Raw genomic sequence first — 27,434 nt, 5'->3', positions numbered from 1 at the left:
TCCATCGTTGTTTTGGGATATGAAGTCCATGAATAGCTGCAAATGGTCTCCAAGTAAACAAACATAACCATTTCCAGTCAATTATAGGTTCAATTAGAGCAGAGGACCTAGTCTATTCCATGTAAACACAGCGCACACTATTATGAAGCCACCAACAGCTTGCATAGGCCCTTCGTGGCAACTTGAGTTCATGGTTTCGTGGGACCTGCACGACACTCGAACGTAGTCCATTAACACCAAATATCGCCCCACTGTCATAATGGATACGTTCGTCGTACGCCGCACATTGATTTCTGCGGTTATTTTACGCAGTGTTACTTGTCTGTCAAGACTGACAGCTCCACGGAAAAGTCGCTGGTCTGCATCGTGAAGTGTGGGGCGTCAGCTTCTGCGTTGTCTGTGGCGAGAGGTAATGCCTGAAATTTGGTATTCTCGACACACTCTTGACACCGTGAGTCTCGGAATATTGAACTTCCTAACGCTTTCCGTAATGGAATGTCTCCAGCAACGTCTGTAAATTCCCATCTTGCGGCCATTGTCATGTTGGAAATCATTTCGCATCAATCACCTGAGTACAAATGACAGCTGCACCAATTCACTACCCTTTTATACCTTGTGTATGCGATCCTACCGCCATCTGTATTTCGCGTTTCTCTATCCCAAGGCTTTTGTTACCTCGGTGCATAAGTCAAGTGACTGCTCTCGTTTTAGAAGCCGGAAACTTTTTAATATCTACGTACATTATCTTCCTGGCGTTAATTCCAGCCGTTGTTGTCCATAATAGCATTGTACATTTAAATTTAACCCACTTCCACAGGCCTAGGACTCATGAGCAGCCTACTTTTCGGTGCAGCGCTGTGTCAGTCACGGAGTGGCCGAGCGGTTCTAGGCGCTACAGTCTGGAACCACGCGACCGCTACGGTCGCAGGTTCGAATCCTGCCTCGGGCATGGATGTGTGTGATGTCCTTAGGTTAGTTAGGTTTAAGTAGTTCTAAGCTCTAGGGGACTGATGACGTCAGAAGTTAAGTCCCATAGTGCTCAGAGCCATTTGAACCATTTTTTGTGTCAGTCAAGCCACAATGTTCATAGTAAGTGTTTCCCGTGAGCGTCAGGTAGTGTCACCATCATGCTATCGGAGAAACATCGCTTAAGAACATGTAATCGGCTGAGCGCAGCGTTGAGCTTATAGTCGGATCCGAAAAGTTAGATCAGATTGTCGTCCAATTCAGATATGTGTTTTATTTGGCTGGCTGGTGTGTGGGCCCCATCCTTCTGTAGTTCTTCCATAATATTTTTCATAGTGAACTTCTTTTTATTTGGGAATTTTTCGAGAATGTCTGTTGTGATTTTAAGAGTGTGGTGCCCGTCGTTGAGTTTTACTTCTTCTGGCAATTCCCCCACGCGGCCTCCAATAAATACTACTGATTTTGTGGTTGTTTCTAGAATTTTATAAGAGTTTTTAACTAAGGAGGACTGAGCATTTTATCTCACAATCTATTAAGCCTAATCCACAGTCATTTGACGACATGTTAGCTGGTCACTGGCTTCAAGGTATAGCATCCCTTTTCAGATGAACCATCGATATACTTATTAATTTGAGCAATTTAGCTCAATGGGTATTATTTGAGCTATGTACCACATCTTCGAAAGAGCCAGCATATTGACGTAATGTATCCTTTCAATAAGATTTAAGTTCTTACAGAGCTGTTCGCTAGTAAGGTGCCTCTTACTTTGTCCACCATTGATTTCAAACTGTCCTCAACTAATTAGTTCACGTTCATCTTCAGTTTAACGACGAACACATCCTTTTCGTCGCATTATGTGAAGGGATGTGGGGTGACGGTTGCTCCTGCTGTTTCCATTTTTTTCAGGTCATCAGTCTTCTGACTGGTTTGATGCGGCCTGCCACGAATTTCTCTCCTGTGCTAACCTCTTCATCTCAGAGTAGCGCTTGCAACCTAGGTCCAGTATTATTTGTTGGATGTATTTCAGTCTCTGTCTCCCTCTACAATTTTTGACCTCTACAGCTCCCTCTAATACTATGGAAATCATTCCCTCATGTCTTAACAGATGTCCTGTCATCCTGTCCCTTCTCCTTATCACTGTTTTCCACATATTCCTTTCCTCTCCGATTCTGCGCAGAACCTCCTCATTCCTTACCTTACCAGTCCACCTAATTTTCAAGATTCGTCTGTAGCACCACACCTCAAATGCTTCGGTTCTCTTTTGTTCCGGTTTTCCCACAGTCCATGTTTCAGTACCATACAATGCAGTACCCCTGACGTACATTCTCAGAAATTTCTTCCTCAAATTAAGGCAGATATTTGATATTAGTACCAATAAATGATAGAACAATATACTCGTTACAATTTGCAGATGACCAACTGATTATAGCCCAAGACTATGAGGACATAGAGTATATGACCAGAAAATTGATTCAAGAATATAAAAAATCAGGTCTAAATGTAAACATGAATAAAACAAAGTACATGATAATTGGTGGAGTGAATGGAGACTTAATATTAGAAGAAGGGACGGGAACAATAACAGCTATTGAGGAATATAAATATTTAGGTGTGAAAATTACAAATGATGGGAAACAGGACAAAGAAATTAGATCAAGAATAAATTCTGGAAAGACGACAATCTCTTTATTGAATGGAATTCTCTGGGACAAACACATAACAACTGATAACAAAATAAGGATTTTTAAAACAATAATTAGGAGCATTATTACATATGGTTCAGAAGTGTGGACAACAAAATGGCAACTGAAATCAAAATTATTAGCCACAGAAATGGATTTCTGGAGACGTTCAGCAAGAATATCAAGATGAGAAAGAATAAGAAATGAAGTAATCAGAGACAAGATGAAATGTAAAAATTCAATTATTGATTTCGTCGAGCACAAACAACTTAAATGGTATGGACACATCAGACGAATGGAACAAGAAAGGCTACCAAAATGCATAATCGACTGGGTACCAATTGGAAGAAGAAAAAGGGGACGACCACCTGATACATGGATACAGGGAGTTCAGTCAGCAATGAGGAAGAACAACATTCCTGAAGATTTATGGACAAATAGAGAAGAGTGGAGAACAATAATTAGTGACTTACTGTAATCTAGAATATGTACTCACATTGTAAATCCAGAAATAATAATAATTTGATATTGGTAGACTTCTCTTGGCCAGGAATGTCCTTTTTGCCATCTCTATTCTGCTTTTGATGTTCTCCTTGCTCCGTCCGTCATTGATTTTTTTATTGCCTAGGAAGCAGATTTCCTTAAGTGGGGTGAGGGGGGGGAGGGGGTAGGACGTCAAACGGGCCGACTTGGAGCAGGAGCGGCACCACAGGTACATTTTAATTTTCACTGTCTATACTTTTACAAATAAATTCATAAAACTTTGAAAGCATGATCAGGAAGGATTCAGGATTCATACTCATAGCAGTGGAAGCTCAAAAAGGTAACAAAATACATTAATTTACACGTGAAATTTCATCATTTTTTCACTTACTACTGGCTGAATTTGTTGCTATAGGTACATTTTTCTTCCTAAGTAAGAGAGATTCTTCGATGAATTTTGCACAGCATACATATTATAGTTACATGTGTATGAAACTCTACAGTTTATTTAATTTATGAAAAAATGAAAGAAGTCTTACATTTTAAACTTCATATTTAGAAAAAACTCAAATTTTATAGTTAATTATCTCAATTTTTACCACAGTTTTTAATAGATTTGGAAAATTCTAGAGTTTCATACACCTGTAAGTACTGCTTGCATGCTGTGCAAAATTCATCGAAGAATCTCTCTTACTTAGGAAGAAAAGTGTACCTACAGAAACAAATGCAGCCAGTAGTCAGTCAAAAAATGATGAAATTTCACATGTAAAAAAAAAGGTATTTTGCTACGTTTTTGAACTTCCACTGCTATGAGTGTGAGTCCTAAATCCTTCTTGGTCATGCTGACAAAGTTTTATGAATTTATTTGTAAAAGTATAGACAGTAGAAATTAAAATGTCCTGTGGTGCCTCTCCTGCTCCAAGTCGGCCCGTTTGACGTCCTACCCCCTTAACTTTGTCTACTTCTTGACCATCGATCCTGATATTAAGTTTGTCGCTGTTCTCATTTCTACTACTTCTAATTACCTTAGTCTTTCTTCCATTTACTCTCAGCCCATATCCTGTACTCATTAGACTGTTCATTCCATTCAGCAGATCATGTAATTCTTCTTCACTTTCACTCAGGACGGCAATGTCATCAGCGAATCGTATCATTGATATCTTTTCACCCTGAATTTTAACTCCACTCCTGAACCTTTCTTTTATTTCCATCATTGCTTCCTCGATGTACAGATTGAACAGTAGGGGCGAAAGACTACATCCTTGTCCTACACCCTTTTTAATACGAGCACTTCGTCCTTGGAGTCCACTATTATTATTCCCCATTGACTCTTGTACGTATTGTATATGACTCGCCTCTCCTTATAGCTAAACCCTACTATTCTCAGAATTTCGAGCATCTTGCACCATTTTACATTGTCGAACACAGCTGTTTCAAGGTCGACAGATCCTATGAACGTTTCTTGATTTTTCTTTAGTCTTGCTTACATTATTAACGGCAACGTCAGAATTGCCTCTCTCGTGCCTTTACCTTTCCTAAAGCCAAACTGATCGTCATCTAGCGCATCCTCAATTTTCTTTTCCATTCTTCTGTATATTATTCTTGTCAGCAACTTGGATGCATGAGCTGTTAAGCTGGTTTTGCGATAATTCTCACACGTGTCATGTTTTGCCGTCTTCAGAATTGTGTGGATGATGTTTCTCCGAAAGTCGGGTGATATGTCGCCAGACTCATACATTCTGCACACCAATGTGAATAGTCGTTTTGTTGGCACTTACCCCAACGATTTTAGAAATTCTGTGGGATCCAGAATGAGATTTTCACTCTGCAGCGGAGTGTGCGCTGATATGAAACTTCCTGGCAGATTAAAACTGTGTGCTGGACCGAGACTCGAGCTCGGGACCTTTGCCTTTCGCGGGCAAGTGCTCTACCAACTGAGCCACCCAAGCACGACCCACGCCCCGTCCTCACAGCTTTACTTCTGCCAGTATATCAGCACACACTCCGCTGCAGAGTGAAAATCGCTAAGCCATGTCTCCACAATATCCTTTCTTTCAGGAGTGCTAGTTCTGCAAGGTTCGCAGGAGAGCTTCTGTAATGTTTGGAAGGTAGGAGACGAGATACTGGCAGAAGTAAAGCTGTGAGGACGGGGCGTGAGTCGTGCTTGGGTGGCTCAGTTGGTAGAGCACTTGCCCGCGAAAGGCAAAGGTCCCGAGTTCGAGTCTCGGTCCGGCACACAGTTTTAATCTGCCAGGAAGTTTTTATTCTGTGGGATGTTATCTATACCTTCTGCCTTATTTGATCTTAAGTCCTCCAAAGCTCTTTTAATTCCGATTCTAATACTGGGTCCACTATCTCTTCTAAATCGACTCCTGTTTCTTCTTCTAGCACATCAGACAAATCTTCCACCTAATAGCGGCTTTGAAAGTATTCTTTCCACCTACCGGCTCTCTCACTGCATTTAACAGTGGAATTCCCGTTGCACTCTTAATGTTATTACCCTTGCTTTTGATGTCACCAAAGGTTTTTTAGACTTTCTTGTGTGCTGAGTCAGTCCTACCGACAATCATTTCTTTCTCGTTTTTTTTTCACGTTTTTCATGCAGTCAATTTGTCTTAGCTTCCCTGCACTTCCTATTTATTTCATTCCTCAGCGACTTGTATTTCTGTATTCCTGAGCCTCCCGGAACATTTTTGTACTTCCTCCTTATAATTGAGTATTTCTTATGTTGCTCATGGTTTCTTCGCAGTTACCTTCTTTGTACCTATGTTTTGCTTCCCAGCTTCTGTTGTCGCCCTTTTTAGGGATGTCCATTCCTCTTCAACTGTACTGCCTACTGAGGTATTCGTTATTGCTGTATCTATAGCCTTAGAGAACTTCAAGTGTATCTCGTCTTTCCTTGGTACTTCTGTATCCCACTTCTTTGCGTATTGATTCTTCCTGACTAATGTCTTAAACTTCAGCCTACTCTTCATCACTACCATATTGTGATCTGAGTCTATGTCTGCTCCTGGGTACGCCTTACAATCCAGTATCTGATTTCGGAATCTCTGTCTGACCATGACGTTATCTAACTGAAATCTTCCTGCATCACTTGGCCTTATCCAAGTATACATCCTCCTCTTGTGATTCCTGAACAGAGTATTCGTTATTACTAGCGTAAGCTTATTACGGAACTCAGTCTTTCTCCTCTCTCATTCCTTGTCCCAGTCCCATATTCTCCTGTAATCTTTCCTTATTTCCCTACATCTGCATTCCAGTCACCTATCACTATTAGATTTTCATCTCTCTTTACATATTTTATTACCCTTTCAATATCCTCATACGGTTTCTCTATCTCTTCATCTTCAGCTTGCGACGTCGGCATATATGCCTGCCTATCGTTGTTGGTGTTAGTCTGCTGTCGATTCTGAACTGTTCTTAGTAACACACTCTCTGCCCTACCTTCCTATTCATAACGAATCCTACTCCCATTATATCATTTCCTTATAAGAATCTGTTATTTCTAATATCTCCCCAAAGTGTTGATGTTGCGTGATTACAATTGTTATCGTCGCAATAAGTCTTAGCAACGAACGTTTATGCACCAAAACTTATTGCAGCGTTTTAGTTGGTGATTGCGCTGATCACTGGTGCCAAGGAAATTATAAATAATATCATCAATAACGAGAATTGTGTCCCGACTGAATGCTGAATTGAGAACTCTCCCAAGAAGTGGCCGTTTATTTCTATTTTGGACATCACTAGATTTCGGTGTGGTATATGGGTGAGTCAAATGGAAAGCTTAAATATTTTTTTAAATATTATTTACTGTGCAGAAGTGGTACAAAGCTTTTCAATATACTCTACCCACGCCCAATGCAAGTCCTCCAGCGCTTACAAAGCGCATAAATTCCTTTAGAAAAAAATTCTTTTGGTAGTCCGCACAACCAGTCATGCACCCTGTGGCGTACCTCTTCATCAGAACTGAATTTCTTTCATCCCATTGCGTCTTTGAGAGGTCCAGACATATGGAAATCACTTGGGGCAAGGTCTGATGAGTATGGTGGATGAGGAAGACACTCAAAATGGAGGTCTCTGATTGTTGCAACTGTTGTACGGGCAATGTAGGGCGTTGCACAGTCATGTTGCAAAAGGACACCTGCTGACAGCAATCCACGTCGTTCTGATTTAATTGCAGGCCGCAGAAGATTTTTTAGGAGATCTGTGTATGATGCATTGGTGACAGTGGTCCCTCTAGGCATGTAATGCTCCAAAATGACGCCTTTTTCGTCCCAAAAAAGAGTCAGCATAACCTTCCCTGCTGATGGTTCTGTTCGAAACGGCTTTGGTTTTGGTGATGAGGAATGGCGCCATTCCTCGCTCGCTCTCTTCGTTTCCGGTTTGTGGAAGTGAACCCAGGTATCGACCCCAGTAACGATTCTTGCAAGGAAGCCATCACCTTCTCGTTAAAAGCGCCGAAGAAGTACTTCACAAGCATCAACACGTCGTTCTCTCATTTCAGGAGTCAGCTGCCGTGGCTCCCGTCTTGCAAACACTTTGTGAAACTGGAACACATCATGCACAATGTGGTGTGCTGAACTATGACTAATCTGTTAACATGCTGCAGTGTCATTCAGTGTCACTCGGCGGTTTTCCTTCACTATGGCTTCAACTGCTGCAATGTTCTGTGGAGTCACAACTCGTTGTGCCTCACCTGGACTTGGAACATCTTCCACTGAAGTCACACCATTTGCGAACTTCCTACTCCATTCGTAGACTAGCTTCTGTGACAAACATGCATCATCGTACTGAACCTTCATTCGTCAATGAATTTCAATAGGCATGCCTTCACTACGCAAAAACAGAATAACAGAACGCTGTTCTTCCCTAGTGCAAGTCGCAAGTAAGGCGGCCATCTTTATACTGATACTGCGACGGTATATGTGCATCTGCACTGTGCTGCCACCTACAGGCCATTCTGCACGCTGTTTGTAGCACGCTTACCAACTTACAGGATAACGCCGCGAAATTTCGATTTGTTATTACAAATTTAAGGTTTTTATTTGACTCACCCTCGTAGTAAAAAATCTACTGTGGCCTGTGGGAAATTATAGTGTTACAACACATCCTTAGATATTGATGACCGACTTTGTCAAAGGCACTTCGTAGGTCGACGTTCAACAGTCCTATTATCCGTTTTGGTGCAGCCATTTGAAGAGGGCGTGTCTCTCAGAGAGGAAAGTCCATCTATGATCTACCTGTTGGGAACACTAAACGTTGGGCCAGTCCCGATTATGTCTGGAAGAGTCTCTTTTAGTCTTGTGGCTATTACGCACGCCATTATTTTTGAACGGGCGAACAATTTAGTTATTGGCCTATAATCAGTTATTCTAATTGGTTTCAAAGTTTTGGATACGAGGAATATAATTACTGGTTGATTTGTTGAGTACATTTGACCAGTCTTTGTTTCTCTTTTATGAGCTCCGTGAATTCCGCTTGGATAACGACCAAAAGACTTAGTAAAATTCATACGGTTGCCTTCAACGCCCGGACTCATATTTCGTCATAAGTGCTTTAAAACATCTTCAATTTCTTCTTCCAGTATCCCTTAGCTTCGTGAGTTATTATTTTGTAATTGATTTCTTTTTCCTGTAGTTCTAGAATCCACTTTCTTAAGTTATTCAATTCGTGAGATCGGTCTTCTTCGTTAGCCACTTTTCCTTCGAGTTCTCGAGCAGGCATGTAATAGAATTCGATGTTCTTCCTCCTAGTTTCACTGACTCTATACGCTGCGTTTGTGAAGAATTTACGAATTCCAGGTTTCACCAGCTTATCCCGCCATTCAAGAACGTTACGAAAGAATCGCTTTCGCCGAACCCATTTTCGATAACGTTGGCAGAATTCTGTTTTGGCCCACTCAGTGTTGAGTAGGTTGCAGTTTAATTTCCAGCATTCCTTCCCCGTTACTCCGGGCCGGGGTAAACCTTTTATTGTAACGGCAGCTGCGTGGTGGTCCGAAAAGCTGGCGGGGATTACTTCATAGTCCTGTATATCGATTCCTGTTGTAAAAAATCTGTCCTGTCAGGCTGAAAGTGGAGATACGTATCCACAGTGGGATCGCGTGATGGATAGTCGATCCATGACGTCTATCAGTTTTAGTTCGCCAATCACGTTGTGTAAGGGGCTACATTTAGGGATTCATCCTGTGATGTCTGCCGATCTTGCAACACAATTAAAGTCTCCCACCATCAACAGAACAGGCTCTGCTAACGGTATACTACGCCTTCCAAATCCTTGGCAACATGTTGTGCATAACGCTGGTGAGTACTTTGAAGGACGGTAACAGATGCAAACATGTAACTCTTTTGTATCGGTTGTGAATAAATAGTTGCTACTATTTAAGTTCCAACCCTCTTATTACGTATGCCTTTCAATCTCCTACAAGGACATGGAACGGGATGTCGGACGCAACAAACATTCGTACAGATCTGATCCTGTTGTAGCAATGAATCCTGTATCTAGCAGACCATTTTTCGAATTGGTTGCTTTTTACCTGTCCATAATCAAGAAGTACCTGTATCAAGTCCTTGTTGTCTGGCTCTGAGGGCAGATTTAGCACCCAGACGTTTTTCAGTTCGGTGTTAGCGTTACTTCTATCAACGGTACCGACAGAATCATCACGACGACGGAATTCATATGTGCTCTGGGCTCTCAGTAACAACAGCATGTACAACATAACAGAACTATGAAATTTTTCAAAAAATAATGTTTTTCATTATCCACTTGACTGAACTCAGCGTTACAACCAGAAATAGCGAAATCTTCATGGAGCCAGTCTTGAATTTCTAAAGCCGTATTTCTCGTAGTCTTGTCAAAGGTAAACTTCAAAGTATTTTCCCTGACCGAAGCCATGGACAGGTACGAAGCGGGACTTAACGCTTCACGAACATTACAAAAAGGCAATGAACAAGAAGTATTAGTACTTACCAATTCGGTGGCTCCACAAGGAAAGGAATATACACCTACCGTTAACACTTGTTTACTTATCCAATCAGTTGCAACATGGAGCCCCACACAGCACATCCACACAGGTGGTTATACAGGGGTTTGGCAGGTGGTCACTTTAATGCGACTGGACAGTGTATACCTTAGGCACTAACCGAGCAGGTCATCAGCATGGCTAGACTACGCATCGGCACCTGCCACGTGTCTTTCTCTACCGTGAGTTGCCAACGCCTGTCTGACGCATTAGAGCCGGATTACATCAGGCCATATCCATTCTGTCACCGTTTCCACAAGGCCTCTTGGCAGGGATCCTGTTGCCTCATCACTGTCCAGATGTGAACTGAGATCACCCTAGCTTCATGCTGCTTTGGTGTGTAGCCAGCAGACACAGCACACACAGGCCACAGTTGTCTGCTGATATCAAGGCTACCCACCACTGGGCCGAGTGTCTGAGAAACGCTTAGAGTGGCGCATCCACGCCGGCATGCGTATGTCAATGGTTTAACGCCCGCGAACTGCCGTTTGCTTACTGCAGGCACGTCACACTACGTTTGTTTATAATTAGCAGTAAAGAATTTTGACAATATCTAGCTGTCTAAGTTTTCTGCGCCTCCGCCCATCGCCAGCAGAGAACCACTTGTCCACTCCATACATTCCAACACCTTTTACGATTAATTCAACACAGCTGTCCCCTCTGGCGACACCCTGTGCAGCCCTCATTTCTGTAATATGAGAACAAGACACATGTAAATATAAACACGATAAAAAGTCACTTTGCTGAATAAGCAGAAAGAGAGATATTAAGGCAGCCAAAAGTATCAAGTTTTTGATGCTGTTGCTGGCAGAACTAGCAGCTTTCTGTGCATGTGTAATTGAGAGACTTCGAATTATAAAATGTGTGCCTAGTATGTGCTATATACCACTACTACTAAAGAACTTCGTATTTTGCCTATCAGTTACTTGTTGTAATTCAAGAAACAGAGATTATTCTGCTTCAAAATTACAGAATTTCAAGCGTTTTTTGCATGGAAAGGCTATCCTCATTATGCATGGGAGAAAAAGCACCTGATCTTCAGTGCAAGCGCATCATCACGAAATTTAGAGCAGCACCCTTGATTTTGAAGTATTGCAAGGTGTATTTGCTAGCAAGAATCCCAGAATTATTAGCAGCAGTAGATGGCAGACGATTTGTACTACAAGACACAGTTAATACCCTTGCATAGGCCATAATGTAAAAAAAAGAACAATGATATACTTTTATTTGTGTAAATATGTATAAGCGAAGCACAATAAACTATTTTCGTAATAAAGCTTACTTCCTTATTCGCTAACCCATTGGAAAAAGCTAGGCTTACGAATTACTTTATGCACCTAGTCTGCGCATGTTTACCTATCTGGTCGGCTTCTTGTTCCCGAGCGCCAGGTGTTATGTCGGACTATCGCCTGTGTTTATTCCGACTGAGTGATTATCTAGGCTTTACATTCTGCCCTTCTTCAATTCTTCAGTGCCTTCTAGTTTGTCTGTTTCTCTATATCTACTTCCCCTCCTCCCCCTCCCCCCTGACAACACGTTTGTATTGGCCATTAATGTTCCATTTTTATATTTTAAGTTTCTTGTTTTATTGTGGCTGTTATCTGATCTTTATGCTACTGCAACACATGTCTATTCCTCAGTTTTGTTTCTCTCCCAGCGGCGAGATTACCTAATTATACACATGTCGTATTAATTACCTTCATTTTAATTCCACATTTTTCAAACTTTGAATTTTAGACCCTATCTGTTCCCTTGGATTTCAGTATAGGATCTCTTGCTATATGGGGTGTTTGAGTCCATTGTTCTGCCGAATTTGCCACCTGACTACCGTTCATTCGAAGGATGTTCTGTTTTGATTTGACTAAGACATTTTAACTTAGTGTACAGACAACATGCTTTATCATATTTTTCTCTATTTTTTTCTACCCAATTGTATATCTCACGATGCAGCTATCAGCTACGAACTCTGTCGTTTTAATAAAGGATCAACAGCTGTTGCGGTCCTTCATTTATCGAGGCTTTAAGCAGAGTATATAAAAGAATCTAGACGTCTTGTACTGCAAGATAAATGTATTATCGTAGCGTGAAATGTAATTTTTTTACCCTAGTGTGAGAGTTATTATAATATTTTCCTGACTTTGAAGTACTATTGAAAGTAGGTAGTTATAAGCATCACAAGCTGCGACATTTTGGTGAATAAAAGAGTGACCCGTATATACAATAAGTTTCCATTAATTTACGTCTATTTTTTGTTTACAGATTACCGGTTTCGGTCTATAATGACCATCAGCAGATCTGTTTTATTAAAACAAAGTCCTAATGTACTGCAGCCATAGTGGCATCGTCAAATGTTAAATGCAGAATCAGCACCAGCATCGTCAAATATATATAAATAAGATTTATGCACGAGTCATGTTTTCAGTAGCACTACTGTTCAAAACAAAACAAAACAACCACTATGGCTGCAGTACATTAGGACTTTGTTTTTACAAAACAGGTCTGATGATGGTCATTATAGACCGAAACCGGTAATCTCTTAACAAAAATGTTTGTGACCATCGACGTAAATTAAAGGAAACTTATATTTTTTTATTTATAAAAAGTTATAAGCATAGCAGTCATCGTTACTTGCTTGTAAGAATGTGTACTGTCGAGTAAACAAATGTCCGTTCTCTCTGGCGCTAGGCCAGCTCAAGTTTGAGACACTCCAGCACCCGCCCTATAGTCCTGATCTCTACCTATGTGATTATGAGAACCTTAACAAAAGCCTTGAAAGATCGACGTTTCGTGTCGGACAAGGAGGTGCAGTAGGCAGTTACGGGCTTCCTCCCGCAGCAAGACACGGTGTATTACCAAACGGATATCATCAACCTGGGGCTTCGGTGGGGTGGTTGCCTCAATACTGACGGTGATTTTGTATGATTAGCATGCAGATTCTAGACTGTACGTCCTCCGAACGGAAATATTTTGATCGCCCCCTTAAATTCGTTGATGCTAGGCACCTGCTGATTGTGGATACCTGGCTATGGCGGGCACATTTATCCACGGTACAGTCCGTGTCGCACAAGACAGTAGATTTATCGTTTTCTTTTTCAGAAATGAGAGTAAGTTTGATACAAAATCAACACTACGCGGTCTTTACAGAATTGCTTCTGGGGGACACCAGCTTTCGACCTTCAACACTTCCTGTACAGCAGCGGTGGCGAGGAAGTTCACCGACACCACTTCGACCAGCTGCTGTCTGAATACCACGAGACGCTGCAGACCTCGCTGCGCGCCTTGGGATTCCACGAGCAGGCGGACGCCTTCCCGCTGCGGCAGCTGCTGAGGGACATGGACGATCTGGCAATACACGGGGTGTGCATCTCCGTGGTGGCGGCCTCCATCATCCTCGCACCGGAGTTCCTCCCAGAAGACGCAGAGGAAGCGGTCAGCGATGCCACCACCAGTGACGTGTACTTCGAGCGCTGCACCAGCAACTCCAAATTCATGTCCCACATGAAATTCCTGGCTCCAGTCCTGGAAAGAAAGGGCGCATTGTGATCAGAAAACTATGTATACTACATCCTCAATGTACAGACTATGCACTTTGGAAAATGTTTCTTCATTACATAATTGTGGTTTTGTTACCTTAAAGCATGCCAGTCATCACTGAATCATGTTCTGGGTTTAAATGCGCGCGTAGTCAATATTTTCACGGAGAAATAAGACGGAGCCGGCTGGGGTGGCCCAGCGGTTCTAGGCGCTACAGTCAGGAACCGCGCGACCTTTGCGGTCGCAGGTTCGAATCCTGCCTCGGGCATGGATGTGTGTGATATCCTTATGTAAGTTAGGTTTAAGTAGTTCTAAGTTCTAGGGGACTGATGACCTGAGAAGTATAGTCCAATAGAGCTCAGAGCCATTTGAGCAATTTGAAACACGACGGAATAGTCATTAAGACTAGTATCATTTCGAAAAAATCATGCTGCGACCATGAAACTTGGTGATGATTTCAGTCCAGTGGTTACCAACATGGGGATGAATACCCCCGAGGAGTAAACTGAAATTTTCTGAGGGGTAAAACACTATCTCCGTCAAAGATCATTATCATTACTATCATCACAATTTTTTAAGTTTAATATAGATTATATAACTTACCCCGAAGAACCAGGAACACAAACACTTGACAAACACAGGGATCCGCGAATAGCTTGCAAAGAGCACAGCCTGACGCATTCTGACGTACACCAATGGTGGGAAACATTCTGAAGAAAGAACTACGAATGTCTTTCCGCACAAACAGCACAGTACAGAAAAGTCTAAACACTGACAGCACGAATCCCAGTTTTGCAGATCACCTCACACAAGAAAACCATCTGCCAAACAACACTGAGACTGGTCTTAAGACCGAACGAGGTGGCGCAGTGGTTAGACCCTGGACTCGCATTCGGGAGGACGACGGTTCAATCCCGCGTCCGGCCATCCTGATTTAGGTTTTCCGTGATTTCCCTAATTTTCTCCAGGCAAATGCCGGGATGGTTCCTTTGAAAGGGCACGGCCGACTTCCTTCCACATCCTTCCCTAATCCGATGAGACCGATGACCTCGCTGTCTGCTTCCCCAAAACAACCCAACACCCAACCCTGGTCTTAAGATTCTCAAAGAAAGATATAGCTTCTATCGAAAACTAACGATAGAGGAGAACAACCAAATACAAAAGGCAATGATACAACGAAAGAAAATCTTGAAGGAAAATACAACACTGTGTTAAATGATCAAATGTCTCTGGGCACTATGGGACTTAACATCTATGGACATCAGTCCCCTAGAACTTAGAACTACTTAAACCTAACTAACCTAAGGACAGCACACAACACCCAGTCATCACGAGGCAGAGAAAATCCCTGACCCCGCGGGGAATCGAACCCGGGAACCCGGGCGTGTACAACACTGTGAAACAACGCACTATAACACTTAAAAAATGCAAAGGCACTTCCCCAAAGCCGGCCGGTGTACCCGATCGGTTCTAGGCGCTTCAGTCTGGAACCGCGCGACCGCTAAGGTCGCAGTTCGAATCCTGCCTCTGGCATGGATGTGTGTGATGTCCTTAGTTTAGTTAGGTTTAAGTTGTTCTAAGTTCTAGGGGACTGATGACCTCAGCTGTTAAGTCTCATAGTGCTCAGAGCCATTTGAACCGTTTGAACTTCCCCAAATAAAACATAATAACATCTGTTTCTCAGTCTTCTGTCCCCTCTTTCCAGCTCTCCCTCTCTTTCTCTCCTTCTCTCTCTCTCTCTCTCTTTCTCTCTCTCTCATACATATACATAAGCTTTCCTCAGCAGACACTCCACAACAGTTCACACAGAACTTTCAAGACTAGCGCCACACTGAACTGAAGAACCCGCTCCCGTGGCCGAGGTCGGTAACTCACGCTTGTGCAGTGGTGTCCGACCCAACGGCAAGTCGGTTCGAATGAAGGTGATGAAAAAAAATCTCACAGCCCTTATTTGGCCGGCAAGGAGAAGAGAAGTGGTGGCATAAAGGTCCTGCTAACAGACTGCGCCAGTGTCCTGGTTTAAATACCAAACCTCTCTGCAGTGTCTCATGAAGTTAGGGCATGTGACACAGTTGATGGTGATGCATTCGTCGGATGGGGAGTTAAGCTCGGGGGCGCTCTTGGTGCTATTCGTAATCAGTATGCTAAGTGCGGGCACGGGGTTTCACCCTTTCCGTTCTCTCATCTTCGTCGTCAGCACATGACTCAAACATTACACTCCACTCCACACACACACACACACACACACACACACACACACACACACATGCTGCCTGACTTGTTGACTACAAGTACTGTAATGGAATATGGAAAAAGAAACACTGAACAGAAGCAAAACGATGAACAAATGAGCAGCGACAATAACACAGCATCTTTCATTGAGTATAGACGAAACGATTTGCTTAAACCACGTTTTGTGAAAAATACGTGTGAAGAAAAAGGATGAGAACGATTTATATAAAATAAGGTGTGAAAACGGTGTACAGAATAGCAACAGAAGAAGCTATCCACCGGAGATGCACAACAGGACGGAAACTGTAAATATTGTGATTTATAGAGTGGTTATACGAAGCGTGTTTTTTAAGTAAGCACCGTTCTGAAATTAAAAAAAAAGACGTGATAAGATATCTCAATAATTTTATTTTTACATGAAAGCCTGTACCTTAATCTACTTTTCTACACAATTTCCGTCAAATTGACGCACTTGTCATAACGTTGTACCAGTTTTTGAATACTCTCCTCATTGAAGTCTGCCGCCTGACTTATTGACCACTGCATCACCACTGTTTTGACTTCATCATCTTGAAGACGCTGACCACCCAGATGTTTCTTGAAGTGCAGGAACAGATGGTAATCACTGGGCCCAAGATCGGGGCTGTATGGAGGATGATCTAGAGTTTCCCATCGAAAAGATGTGATGAGATCTTGGGTCTGATTCGCCACATGCGGACGGACATTGTCTTGCAGCAAAAGGATGCCCTTGCTCAACTTCCATGGACTGTTGCTTTCATTCTGGTGTGATGTAGGCCACCCATGTTTCATCGCCTGTAACAGTTTGCCTTAAGAAGTCATCACCGTCAGTGCACTGTCTAAACGTGTGCTTTTGTTCACATCCGTCAACATTTTCGGTACCGAGCGTGCGCACAGTTTTCGGTAATTCAAGTGTTCGTTCACAATGCCATACAAAACACTATGAGAAACATTAGGAAAGTAATTCTGCAAGGAGGAAATCGTAAAGCGTGTGTTTTCTCTGACCTTATTGTCCACTTCCTGCACCAAACTTTCATTAACGACCGAAGGACGCCCACTCCGTTGTTCATCATGCACATTTGTGCGGACATCTTTAAATGCTCTCACTCACTTTCTTACCATTCCATCACTCATAATGTTTTCTCCGTGAACTGCACAGATCTCACGATGAATATCGATCGCTTTTAGGCCTTTAGTACTAAGAAATCTTATAACAGCCCGTACTTCACAGCCGGCGGGACTCACGATTATCTGATGCATCTTAAACACTCAGTACTCAACGTAAACAAGGAAGAGTCAGACTGAAATGGCGTCAGTGCGTAGATTAATGTACAGGCTTTCATGTAAGAATAAAATTATCGAGATATCTTAGCACGTCTGTTTTTAATTTCAAAACGGTACTTACTTAAAAAACACGCCTCGTACCTAATTAAACACTTAAAACATGAGAGAGCCCCCATGAAGAACGAGTAATCGTAGCGTCAATGAAACGTGGTGGAAACATTTGTTAGGACATGCGGAAGAGGAATAACGAATAAAACATTGAAAGAAAAATATTTTAGCTTCCACATTAGAGGTAACAGTTATTAATTACGTACCATGATTACGTTCAAGTTTACAAACGTTGCTGAATGTGACGATCATCTGCATCCGCGACGGCCTGGAACCGTACTAGAGATTGCTCTACCGCTGCCCGAAACAATGGTGGACGATGGAATGTTCTGCTGTCGTGACACAGCTCATGCACTGCTTGAGGATCGCACATTGCGTCCAGTATTCTTGGCATAACAGCAGTAAATACTTCAATAATTTGTGGTGCAACGGGGTTGTCGGCGTCTCCCAGGAGCAATTCCCAAATCATGTTAATTCGAACTTCCGAATCATATTCTTATATCCCAGTGCAGAAAGGGACCTCTCCGTGTTCCTTTAATGACTCAATATGCGCAGAGAGCAGCAGCACTATTGCTGTTGTTTTGACAAAACAACTTCACGAGTGAAGCCCTGCTCACCTTGTCCTGACCCATTTTCCATGTCTGCAGTCTTACTGCACACTGATTCTTGTGTTTCAACTCTAAGTACCAGTACCGGCATCTGACGACAACTGATGGCACTAACACTAAAAACAACACAAAGCCTACTTGCACAATCTGGACATAATTCCTATGAAAATGGGTGTTCGTACGATACATAGCTTACACTCTACACTGGCTCGAATAACGAAAGTTTAATTACAGCAAAACCTGTTCATAAACTTTACCAACGATAAAGTATTTAAATAACAAACAGATTTCTTCATCATTACTCTGCAGGTGACAAGCTGTCAAAACTATAAAAAGAAGACAGAAAAGCAGGACATTAGAAATACTTTTCCACTGGAAATGCAACCTCTGGGTGAGAAGTCGAAACAAAACAGACAAGATGCCTACAACAGATAAATGAGCATGAAATTCGTACTATATTTTATACAAATGAATTTTACAGACAGAAAACGACACATAGGTGTCAAAATACGTTTGCGTAAGCCGAAAAGAAATATATTGTGTTTTGCATAAGGCGGAGTTAAAAAAATACCAGTTACTTTTTTTCGAATGACAGCAGGGCAGGACGTATTGAAAGTTACGCTTGTGAAACGTATGATCAACATCTTCTTCATATAGTCCACCCACTACACATATACTTTGTTTTGTATTTCGCACCTATGCAGTAAAAGTGAGACATATATGGAACAAATGGGAAATATCTCACTAAAATTTCTCCTCCATGTTCTATGTACTTACTGAAGTGGACCATAAATTACATCAATTCTCACTATGAAACAAAATGGTTCATATGGCTCTGAGCACTATGGGACTTAACTTCTGAGGTCATCAGTCCCCTAGAACTTAGAACTACTTAAGCCTAACTAACCTAAGGACATCACACACATCCATGCCAGAGGCAGGATTCGAACCTGCGACCGTAGCGGTCGCGCGGTTCCAGACTGAAGCGCCTAAAACCGATCGGCCACACAGGCCGGCTCACTCTGAAACAGATAAACAAACTAATTGACACTATAACATTACATCAACTACATAGTGGCTACTATAACTCGTTACAAATTACTGTTATTATTATTATTATTGACAGTGGTTAGACACAAAGCATTGGCAGCTTGAGGTCTAATTTCAGACAGTTGGTAAGTAATTGATTTACAAACGATGTAGTCCAACATTTAAACTTTGTTTATGTTTCATGGGAGAACAGGGTGTGGGTGAATCATTTGTCGCTGGGGGAGAGGGGGGCGAACTGTGTAGCTTTCGTTTCTATGAAACAATTGTAGGTAAGCCTCGCGATGCATGGGGATTATTGTATCATTTATTCTTGCACCCAAACTATGGAACTAGAAAACATAGAAAAAAAAACAAACATGCTGCAGATATTTAAATAATTGGAAGTCGAATTTTGTCTATGATAAGAATGAAATAAAAATGTGTTTTTAGCATATCATATTATGAACACTGACTGAGAACAAAGGAGCAAATACAAGAAAGCTTATTAGAAATAGGTCTTACCAATCGTTTCATTCTAAAGTTTACTTTGGCAGTAATGTTGGTGATGGTGGGGGCACCAGGTGAGAGGAGGGAGTATTAGCTAATTGCACTCGGGCTTATTGGTCTGATATACACTTCTGGAAATTAAAATAAGGACACCGTGAATTCATTGTCCCAGGAAGGGGAAACTTTATTGACACATTCCTGGGGTCAGATACATCACATGATCACACTGACAGAACCACAGGCACATAGACACAGGCAACAGAGCATGCACAATGTCGGCACTAGTACAGTGTATATCCACCTTTCGCAGCAATGCAGGCTGCTATTCTCCCATGGAGACGATCGTAGAGATGCTGGATGTAGTCCTGTGGAACGGCTTGCCATGCCATTTCCACCTGGCGCCTCAGTTGGACCAGCGTTCGTGCTGGACGTGCAGACCGCGTGAGACGACGCTTCATCCAGTCCCAAACATGCTCAATGGGGGACAGATCCGGAGATCTTGCTGGCCAGGGTAGTTGACTTACACCTTCTAGAGCACGTTGGGTGGCACGGGATACATGCGGACGTGCATTGTCCTGTTGGAACAGCAAGTTCCCTTGCCGGTCTAGGAATGGTAGAACGATGGGTTCGATGACGGTTTGGATGTACCGTGCACTATTCAGTGTCCCCTAGACGATCACCAGTGGTGTACGGCCAGTGTAGGAGATCGCTCCCCACACCATGATGCCGGGTGTTGGCCCTGTGTGCCTCGGTCGTATGCAGTCCTGATTGTGGCGCTCACCTGCAAGGCGCCAAACACGCATACGACCATCATTGGCACCAAGGCAGAAGCGACTCTCATCGCTGAAGACGACACGTCTCCATTCGTCCCTCCATTCACGCCTGTCGCGACACCACTGGAGGTGGGCTGCACGATGTTGGGGCGTGAGCGGAAGACGGCCTAACGGTGTGCAGGACCGTAGCCCAGCTTCATGGAGACGGTTGCGAATGGTCCTCGCCGATACCCCAGGAGCAACAGTGTCCCTAATTTGCTGGGAAGTGGCGGTGCGGTCCCCTACGGCACTGCGTAGGATCCTACGGTCTTGGCGTGCATCCGTGCGTCGCTGCGGTTCGGTCCCATGGCGACGGGCACGTGCACCTTCCGCCGACCACTGGCGACAACATCGATGTACTGTGGAGACCTCACGCCCCACGTGTTGAGCAATTCGGCGGTACGTCCACCCGGCCTCCCGCATGCCCACTATACGCCCTCGCTCAAAGTCTGTCAACTGCACATACGGTTCACGTCCACGCTGTCGCGGCATGCTACCAGTGTTAAAGACTGCGATGGAGCTCCGTATGCCACGGCAAACTGGCTGACACTGACGGCGGCGGTGCACAAATGCTGCGCAGCTAGCGCCATGCGACGGCCCACACCGCGGTTCCTGGTGTGTCCGCTGTGCCGTGCGTGTGATCATTGCTTGTACAGCCCTCTCGCAGTGTCCGGAGCAAGTATGGTGGGTCTGACACACCGGTGTCAATGTGTTCTTTTTTCCATTTCCAGGAATGTAGATTGGGAACTACTGTACATAGTCCCTCTCAACATACAGCGAGTAAGGCGTATAAGCGCAGATATTTTTATATGTGGTACCTTAATACGTACACGCATCAGTATGTTGGTTGTTTTTTTCTCTATCATTAACAGTCTTCCCACAAACACATCACAAACTTTGTGACCTGATGTTTTCTGCATGCGTTTAACAACTGCTCCACTAAGTCGACTACACCTGTCAGTATAGGCTTATCGTTTTGCGTCCGCTTTGCACACTTTACCGCCTGACCTGCTAGGCAGGAGAAAATAAGCATTAATGAATGACTTCTCTTCCCACATATACTTGGATGTACTAGCCAACCTAAAAACATACTACTACTAACAGTTATTAGTTTGCAAATGAAGTAAATACTGATGTCATGTTATTCAGTATACTGTCCCTCAGTCACGAACATCTGCATTTATAACTGTTATACCCTGTATTTACTCTTCATTGTGTTTCATTTTTCCCAACTGTAGGTAACTAGGTGTGGATCTTCATTGTAGAAGTCAGCTTTCTGGCTGCCCAGGAAACTTTCTGTCTCGATTATTACGTCGTAGTTGTTCTGTAAATGCCTGCCCACAACAGTGTCTTCATTCCAGGTTTTCCATAGTAAACTCCCGTGAAAGTGTGCTCCTGGCCACGGAAGTCCCAAGAAAGACTCTCCATCACATTATCCGGTAGTGGTATGACCTTCGACTCCTTCCGTGGTGGTGCATCCACATATGTCCAATGCTTGCTTTGTTCCTCTGTCTAGGGCTCATAGTGAAGCAAGCAGCACCTATCCATGTTGGTTAGGAAGTTATTGGTATTGGCCTCACACAGCTGCAGTGCTACTGCTGCTGTCTCAGTTTGGTGGGCTTTCGGAATCGGCGTTGAGCAGTCACGGAATCCTGCGGGCGGTGACGTCATGCAAGATGTTGATAACTGTTACAAATGACTGACTTTCACTTTTCCCACGATCGACTCTGATGTGACACATCCAAATATCTTCACTTGCGATTCCAAATTAGTCACAGAGAGACGGTCTACCACTTCGTTATTCGTCATTCAGACTTGTTTGACGACACTGAAACTGTCTGTGCTACCTCAGCACTGCGTTATATGATGGTGCATTACTGCTCCACACTCCACGAACTCACCGTGTGCGGCGGCGGCGGTATCCTTTCTTACGTTTACTGCTGCTGCTGCCTTTGCGCAACATCATTCTCTCGCACTGGAGAATATGATCGATAACCGTGCACCTGTTCCCCATTACTTCGCCTATCATTTGCAGGATAGCGCCACCTCCTGGCACCTCTGTTCCTGCCATTTCCACAGTACGCGCCAATTCTGTTAATGTTTACATTGCGTCGCGATCCTGCATCATTTGGTGGTCCGACATTACGATTTGCATGTTCCTCCTCATGCAATAACTTCTCAACCCTCTCCAAATGTCTAATGAACTTTACTACTGTTAATTCCATGTTTAAGGTTAGTTTCAACTTGGCATAGTCTACTGTCATACTCATCCAACCTACTTTCCACCTCTTCTACTTGGTTAGTTAGCTGAAGAACATTTTTATGAGACTCATCCGCTCGTTATGACACAGTTTTTACTTCATTCACACATTTGTCAGATTCAGAACTGATTTTACTGGCTTACACTTTGTGATCAGTTTCCCATACAGATACTACAGCCGCTATTTTAACCTGTACTTTTTGTATACCCTCTTTAATTTCATCTACTCTTTGTTTGTTTCCAATAGCAACTCTATACAAAGCCTCTGTTAATTCATCTTTGACAACGCTAACAGACCTTTTGCAATTATTCTCAACTCGAGAAATTTTGTCATCTACTTTATTTTCTGATAACTTCAATTCATTTTCCCACATTTCTTTTAAAACAGCTGTCTGGTTTTCAAGTTTTTCATTAAAACCACTATTAAGTTTTTCGAGTTTACTATTAAGTTTTTCAGTTTGTCCTTGTATAGAGCCCATTAAAGCGGCAAATATTTCCTGCATACTTCCTAGTTCCATTTTTGGCATCACTGTTTCTTGTTTAACTTGTTCCACCAGCACTATACCAAATTTGGTATCCACATTTGATACATTTGATTCAGTAACATTCCCAACACTACCATCACGCACCTGATCATTGCTGAGTTCATGCTTAATGTCACTTTTTGAATTAGTATTATCCCCACTAGTTACTTTAACAGACATATTTGAAGCAGAATCAATTCCACTGTCCGTAAATAACATAGAAATATCATCAAAACATCCCCTTTTATTTTAAAATCTACTCCTCCTCTCTGTTCAGGTGTGCTAGTGTGTGAAGCACTCACACTGAATGAAAGTTCTTCCTCCTTCACCGTATTCACAAAATCTTTATCACTTGCCATGTTTCTCAGTCTTTCAGTACACACACACACAAAAGATGTAACATAGCTGACTTATCTTTTGTCCAACGCTGCAGCCTCGGCGTGTTGAAACTGCGAGTCCTATCCCCTGCGGCTACCGTAACAGTTTCCGGGACCCCGCTCGTCGTGTAGGCTGGCCGCGCTGCCCCGTTGTACTGCTCGCCGCCACCGCCAACATGCCGTCTGCTGCTTCGCTGCCCTCCCGTTGCTACTGCAGCCGTTGCGTATCATCTTCTTTTTTGCAACTCCGCCAACTCGAAACGGGATCCGTTCAAACTTCTGCTAGTGCCGGTTCACTAAATTCTTTCACTAACGTTCACTGTTCAGTTCATCAAAATCTTTCTCTCGACCGCGGATACAAAATACTACGGCTTTAGTGTTTCCGGGCACCGATGCACGCCGGCGCGGTTCTTTCCGTCCATTTACGACGGACCTGCACCTACCTGTGAACAGCCGGCCGCGGTGATCTAGCGGTTCTGGCGCTGCAGTCCGGAACCGCGGGACTGCTACGGTCGCAGGTTCGAATCCTGCCTCGGGCATGGGTGTGTGTGATGTCCTTAGGTTAGTTAGGTTTAAGTACTTCTAAGATCTAGGGGACTTATGACCTGAGATGTTGAGTCCCATAGTGCTCAGAACCATTTTGAACCTGTGAACATTGTTTCAGCAGATCATCAGCAGGGAAGTCGAGTGAAACATACTGTACTTCGACGTGAACCAGGCTGCAATTTAAGTCACTAATCTACGTCTCGGGAGAAAGTTTTCACACAAATGAAACGTTAGTTTCCTTAGGTTAGTTAGGTTTAAGTAGTTCTAAGCTCTAGGGGACTGATGACCACAGATGTTAAGTCCCATAGTGCTCAGAGCCATTTGAACCATTTGCAGTGCGGTCTTCCTCTGTGAAACAGCTTTGGAAAAAGCTGTTTAGTATTTCAGCTTTACGCGTTTCATCCTCTGTTTCAGTGCCATCATCATCCCGGAGTGTCTGGATATGCTGTTTCGAGCCACTTACTGATTTAACGTAAGACCAGAACTTCCTAGGATTTTCTGTCAAGTCGGTACATAGAATTTTACTTTCGAATTCACTTAACGCTTCTTGCATAGCCCTCCTTACGCTAGCTTTGACATCGTTTAGCTTCTGTTTGTCTGAGAGGTTTCGGCTGCGTTTAAACTTCGAGTGAAGCTCTCTTTGCTTTCGCAGTAGTTTCCTAACTTTGTTGTTGAACCACGGTGGGTTTTTCCCGTCCCTCACAGTTTTACTCGGCACGTACCTGTCTAAAACGCATTTTACGATTACCTTGAACTTTTTCCATAAACACTCAACATTGTCAGTGTCGGAACAGAAATTTTCGTTTAGATTTGTTAGGTAGTCTGAAATCTGCCTTCTATTACTCTTGCTAAACAGATAAACCTTTCTCCTTTTTTATATATTCCTATTAACTTCCATATTCACGTATGCTGCAACGGCCTTATGATCACTGATTCCCTGTTCTGCACTTACAGAGTCGAAATGTTCGGGTCTGTTGGTTATCAGTAGGTCCAAGATGTTATCTCCACAAGTCGATTCTCTGTTTAACTGCTCGAGGTAATTTTCGGATAGTGCACTCAGTATAATGTCACTCGATGCTCTGTCCCTACCACCCGTCCTAAACATCTGAGCGTCCCAGTCTATATCTGGTAAAATGAAATCTCCACCTAAGACTTTAACATGCTGAGAAAATTTATGTGAAATGTATTCCAAATTTTCTCTCAGTTGTTCTGCCACTAATGCTGCTCAGTCAGGAGGTCGGTAAAAGGAGCCAATTATTAACCTAGCTAGGTTGTTGAGTGTAACCTCCACCCATAATAATTCACAGGAACTATCCACTTCTACTTCACTACAGGATAAACTACTACTAATAGCGACAAACACGTCACCACCGGTTACATGTAATCTATCCTTTCTAAACACCGTCTGTGCCTTTGTAAAAATTTCGGCAGAATTTATCTCTGGCTTCAGCCAGCTTTCTGTACCTGTAACGATTTCAGCTTCGGTGCTTTCTATCAGCGCTTGAAGTTCCGGTACTTTACCAATGCAGCTTCGACAGTTTACAATTACAATACCGATTGCTGCTTGGTCCCCGCATGTCCTGACTTTGCCCCGCACCCTTTGAGGCTGTTGCCCTTTCTGTACTTGCCCGAGACCATCTAACCTAAAAAACCGCCCAGTCCACGCCACACAACCCCTGTTACCCGTGTAGCCGCTTGCTTCGTGTAGTGGACTCCTGACCTATCCAGCGGAACCCGAAACCCCTCCACCCTATGGCGCAAGTCGAGGAATCTGCAGCCCACATGGTCGCAGAACCGTCTCAACCTCTGATTCAGACCCTCCACTCGGCTCTGTACCAAAGGTCCGCAGTCAGTCCTGTCGACGATGCTGCAGATGGTGAGCTCTGCTTTCATCCTGCTAGCGAGACTGGCAGTCTTCACCAAATCAGATAGCCGCCGGAAGCCAGAGAGGATTTCCTCCGATCCATAGCGACACACATCATTGGTGCCGACATGAGCGACCACCTGCAGATGGGTGCACCCTGTACCCTTCATGGCATCCGGAAGGACCCTTCCCACATCTGGAATGACTCCCCCCAGTATGCACACGGAGTGCACATTGGTTTTCTTCCCCTCTCCTGCTGCCATATCCCTAAGGGGCCCCAATACGCGCCTGACGTTGGAGCTCCCAACTACCAGTAAGCCCACCCTCTGCGACCGCCCGGATCTTGCAGACTGAGGCGCAACCTCTGGAACAGGACAAGCAGCCATGTCCGGCCGAAGATCAGTATCATCCAGAGACAGAGCCTGAAACCGGTTCGTCAGACAAACTGGAGAGGCCTTCCGTTCAGCCCTCCGGAATGTCTTTCGCCCCCTGTCACAGCTCGAGACGACCTCCCACTCTACCACAGGTGAGGGATCAGCCTCAATGTGGCCAGTATCCCAGGCAGCCGCAGCCACAGCCGTAGTCCGATCGGGGGGTGCATGGGACGAGCTGGCCGTCCCCGATAAACCCCCATCCGGACCCCCACAGTGATGCCCATTGGCAACAGCCTCAAGCTGTGTGACCGAAGCCAACACTGCCTGAAGCTGGAAGCGAAGCGATGCCAACTCAGCCTGCATCCGAACACAGCAGTTGCAGTCCCTATCCATGCTAAAAACTGTTGTGCAAAGAACGTCTGAACTAATCTACAGAGAGCACAAACAATTCGACACAAATTTAAACGGTTATTAAAATACAAGATTGCCTAGTAAATGCAGTAATGCTGCTACTTGCGCACTGCTGACACACTGCTCGGCGGCGGAAGGAGACTACGCGATTTTACACTATCCAGGTACTAAAACGCAATGCTACAACTCTCAAATACTATAATACGACCGAAATTTATAAATTAAACATTGCAAGTACCAAAAACACGCAAAGAAATTAAGAATTAAACTATGTAGCAAATAAATGAGCTAAGAGTATACGATTTTCTGCTGGCAGCTGCTTATCCAACGGCGGCAGGGAACACACTGGCTGTGACCAACCGGCGCGACTGCTACGGTCGCAGGTTCGAATCCTGCCTCGGGCATGGATGTGTGTGATGTCCTTAGGTTAGTTAGGTTTAAGTAGTTCTAAGTTCTAGGGGACTGATGACCACAGATGTTAAGTCCCATAGTGCTCAGAGCCATTTGACCAACCGACACTGGCTGTTCAAAACAAAAACAGAAGACAGACGACTACGTGAATTTACACTGTTCAGGTACTAAAACGCGATGCTACAACTCTCAAATACTATAATACGCCCGAAATTTATGAATTAAACAATGCAAGTAACAAAAACACGCAAAGAAATTAAGAATTAAACTATGTAGCAAATAAGTGATGATGACTGCGTGTTGTGTGACGTCCTTAGGTTAATTAGGTTTAAGTAGTTCTAAGTTCTAGGGGACTGATGACCATAGATGTGAAGTCCCATACT

The 27,434-nt window shown here is 43.6% G+C and overlaps 1 protein-coding gene across 1 annotated transcript in view; it reads left to right on the top strand.

The window, feature by feature from the left end:
* LOC126455619 (uncharacterized) overlaps nucleotides 1-13,695 on the top strand; it is a 74,364-nt gene extending 60,669 nt beyond the window's left edge. The window contains exon 3 of the mRNA XM_050091381.1: nucleotides 13,297-13,695. Coding sequence (XP_049947338.1) covers nucleotides 13,297-13,695 — 399 coding nt within the window. The remainder of the gene's footprint in view (nucleotides 1-13,296) is intronic.
* Nucleotides 13,696-27,434: the final 13,739 nt, after the last annotated feature.

Source organism: Schistocerca serialis, chromosome 2 (genome assembly GCF_023864345.2).
Source record: "Schistocerca serialis cubense isolate TAMUIC-IGC-003099 chromosome 2, iqSchSeri2.2, whole genome shotgun sequence".
Taxonomy (NCBI): Eukaryota; Metazoa; Arthropoda; class Insecta; order Orthoptera; family Acrididae; genus Schistocerca; species Schistocerca serialis.
The sequence above is the reverse complement of the archived record's forward strand: the minus strand, read 5'-3'. Positions and strand labels throughout refer to the sequence as shown.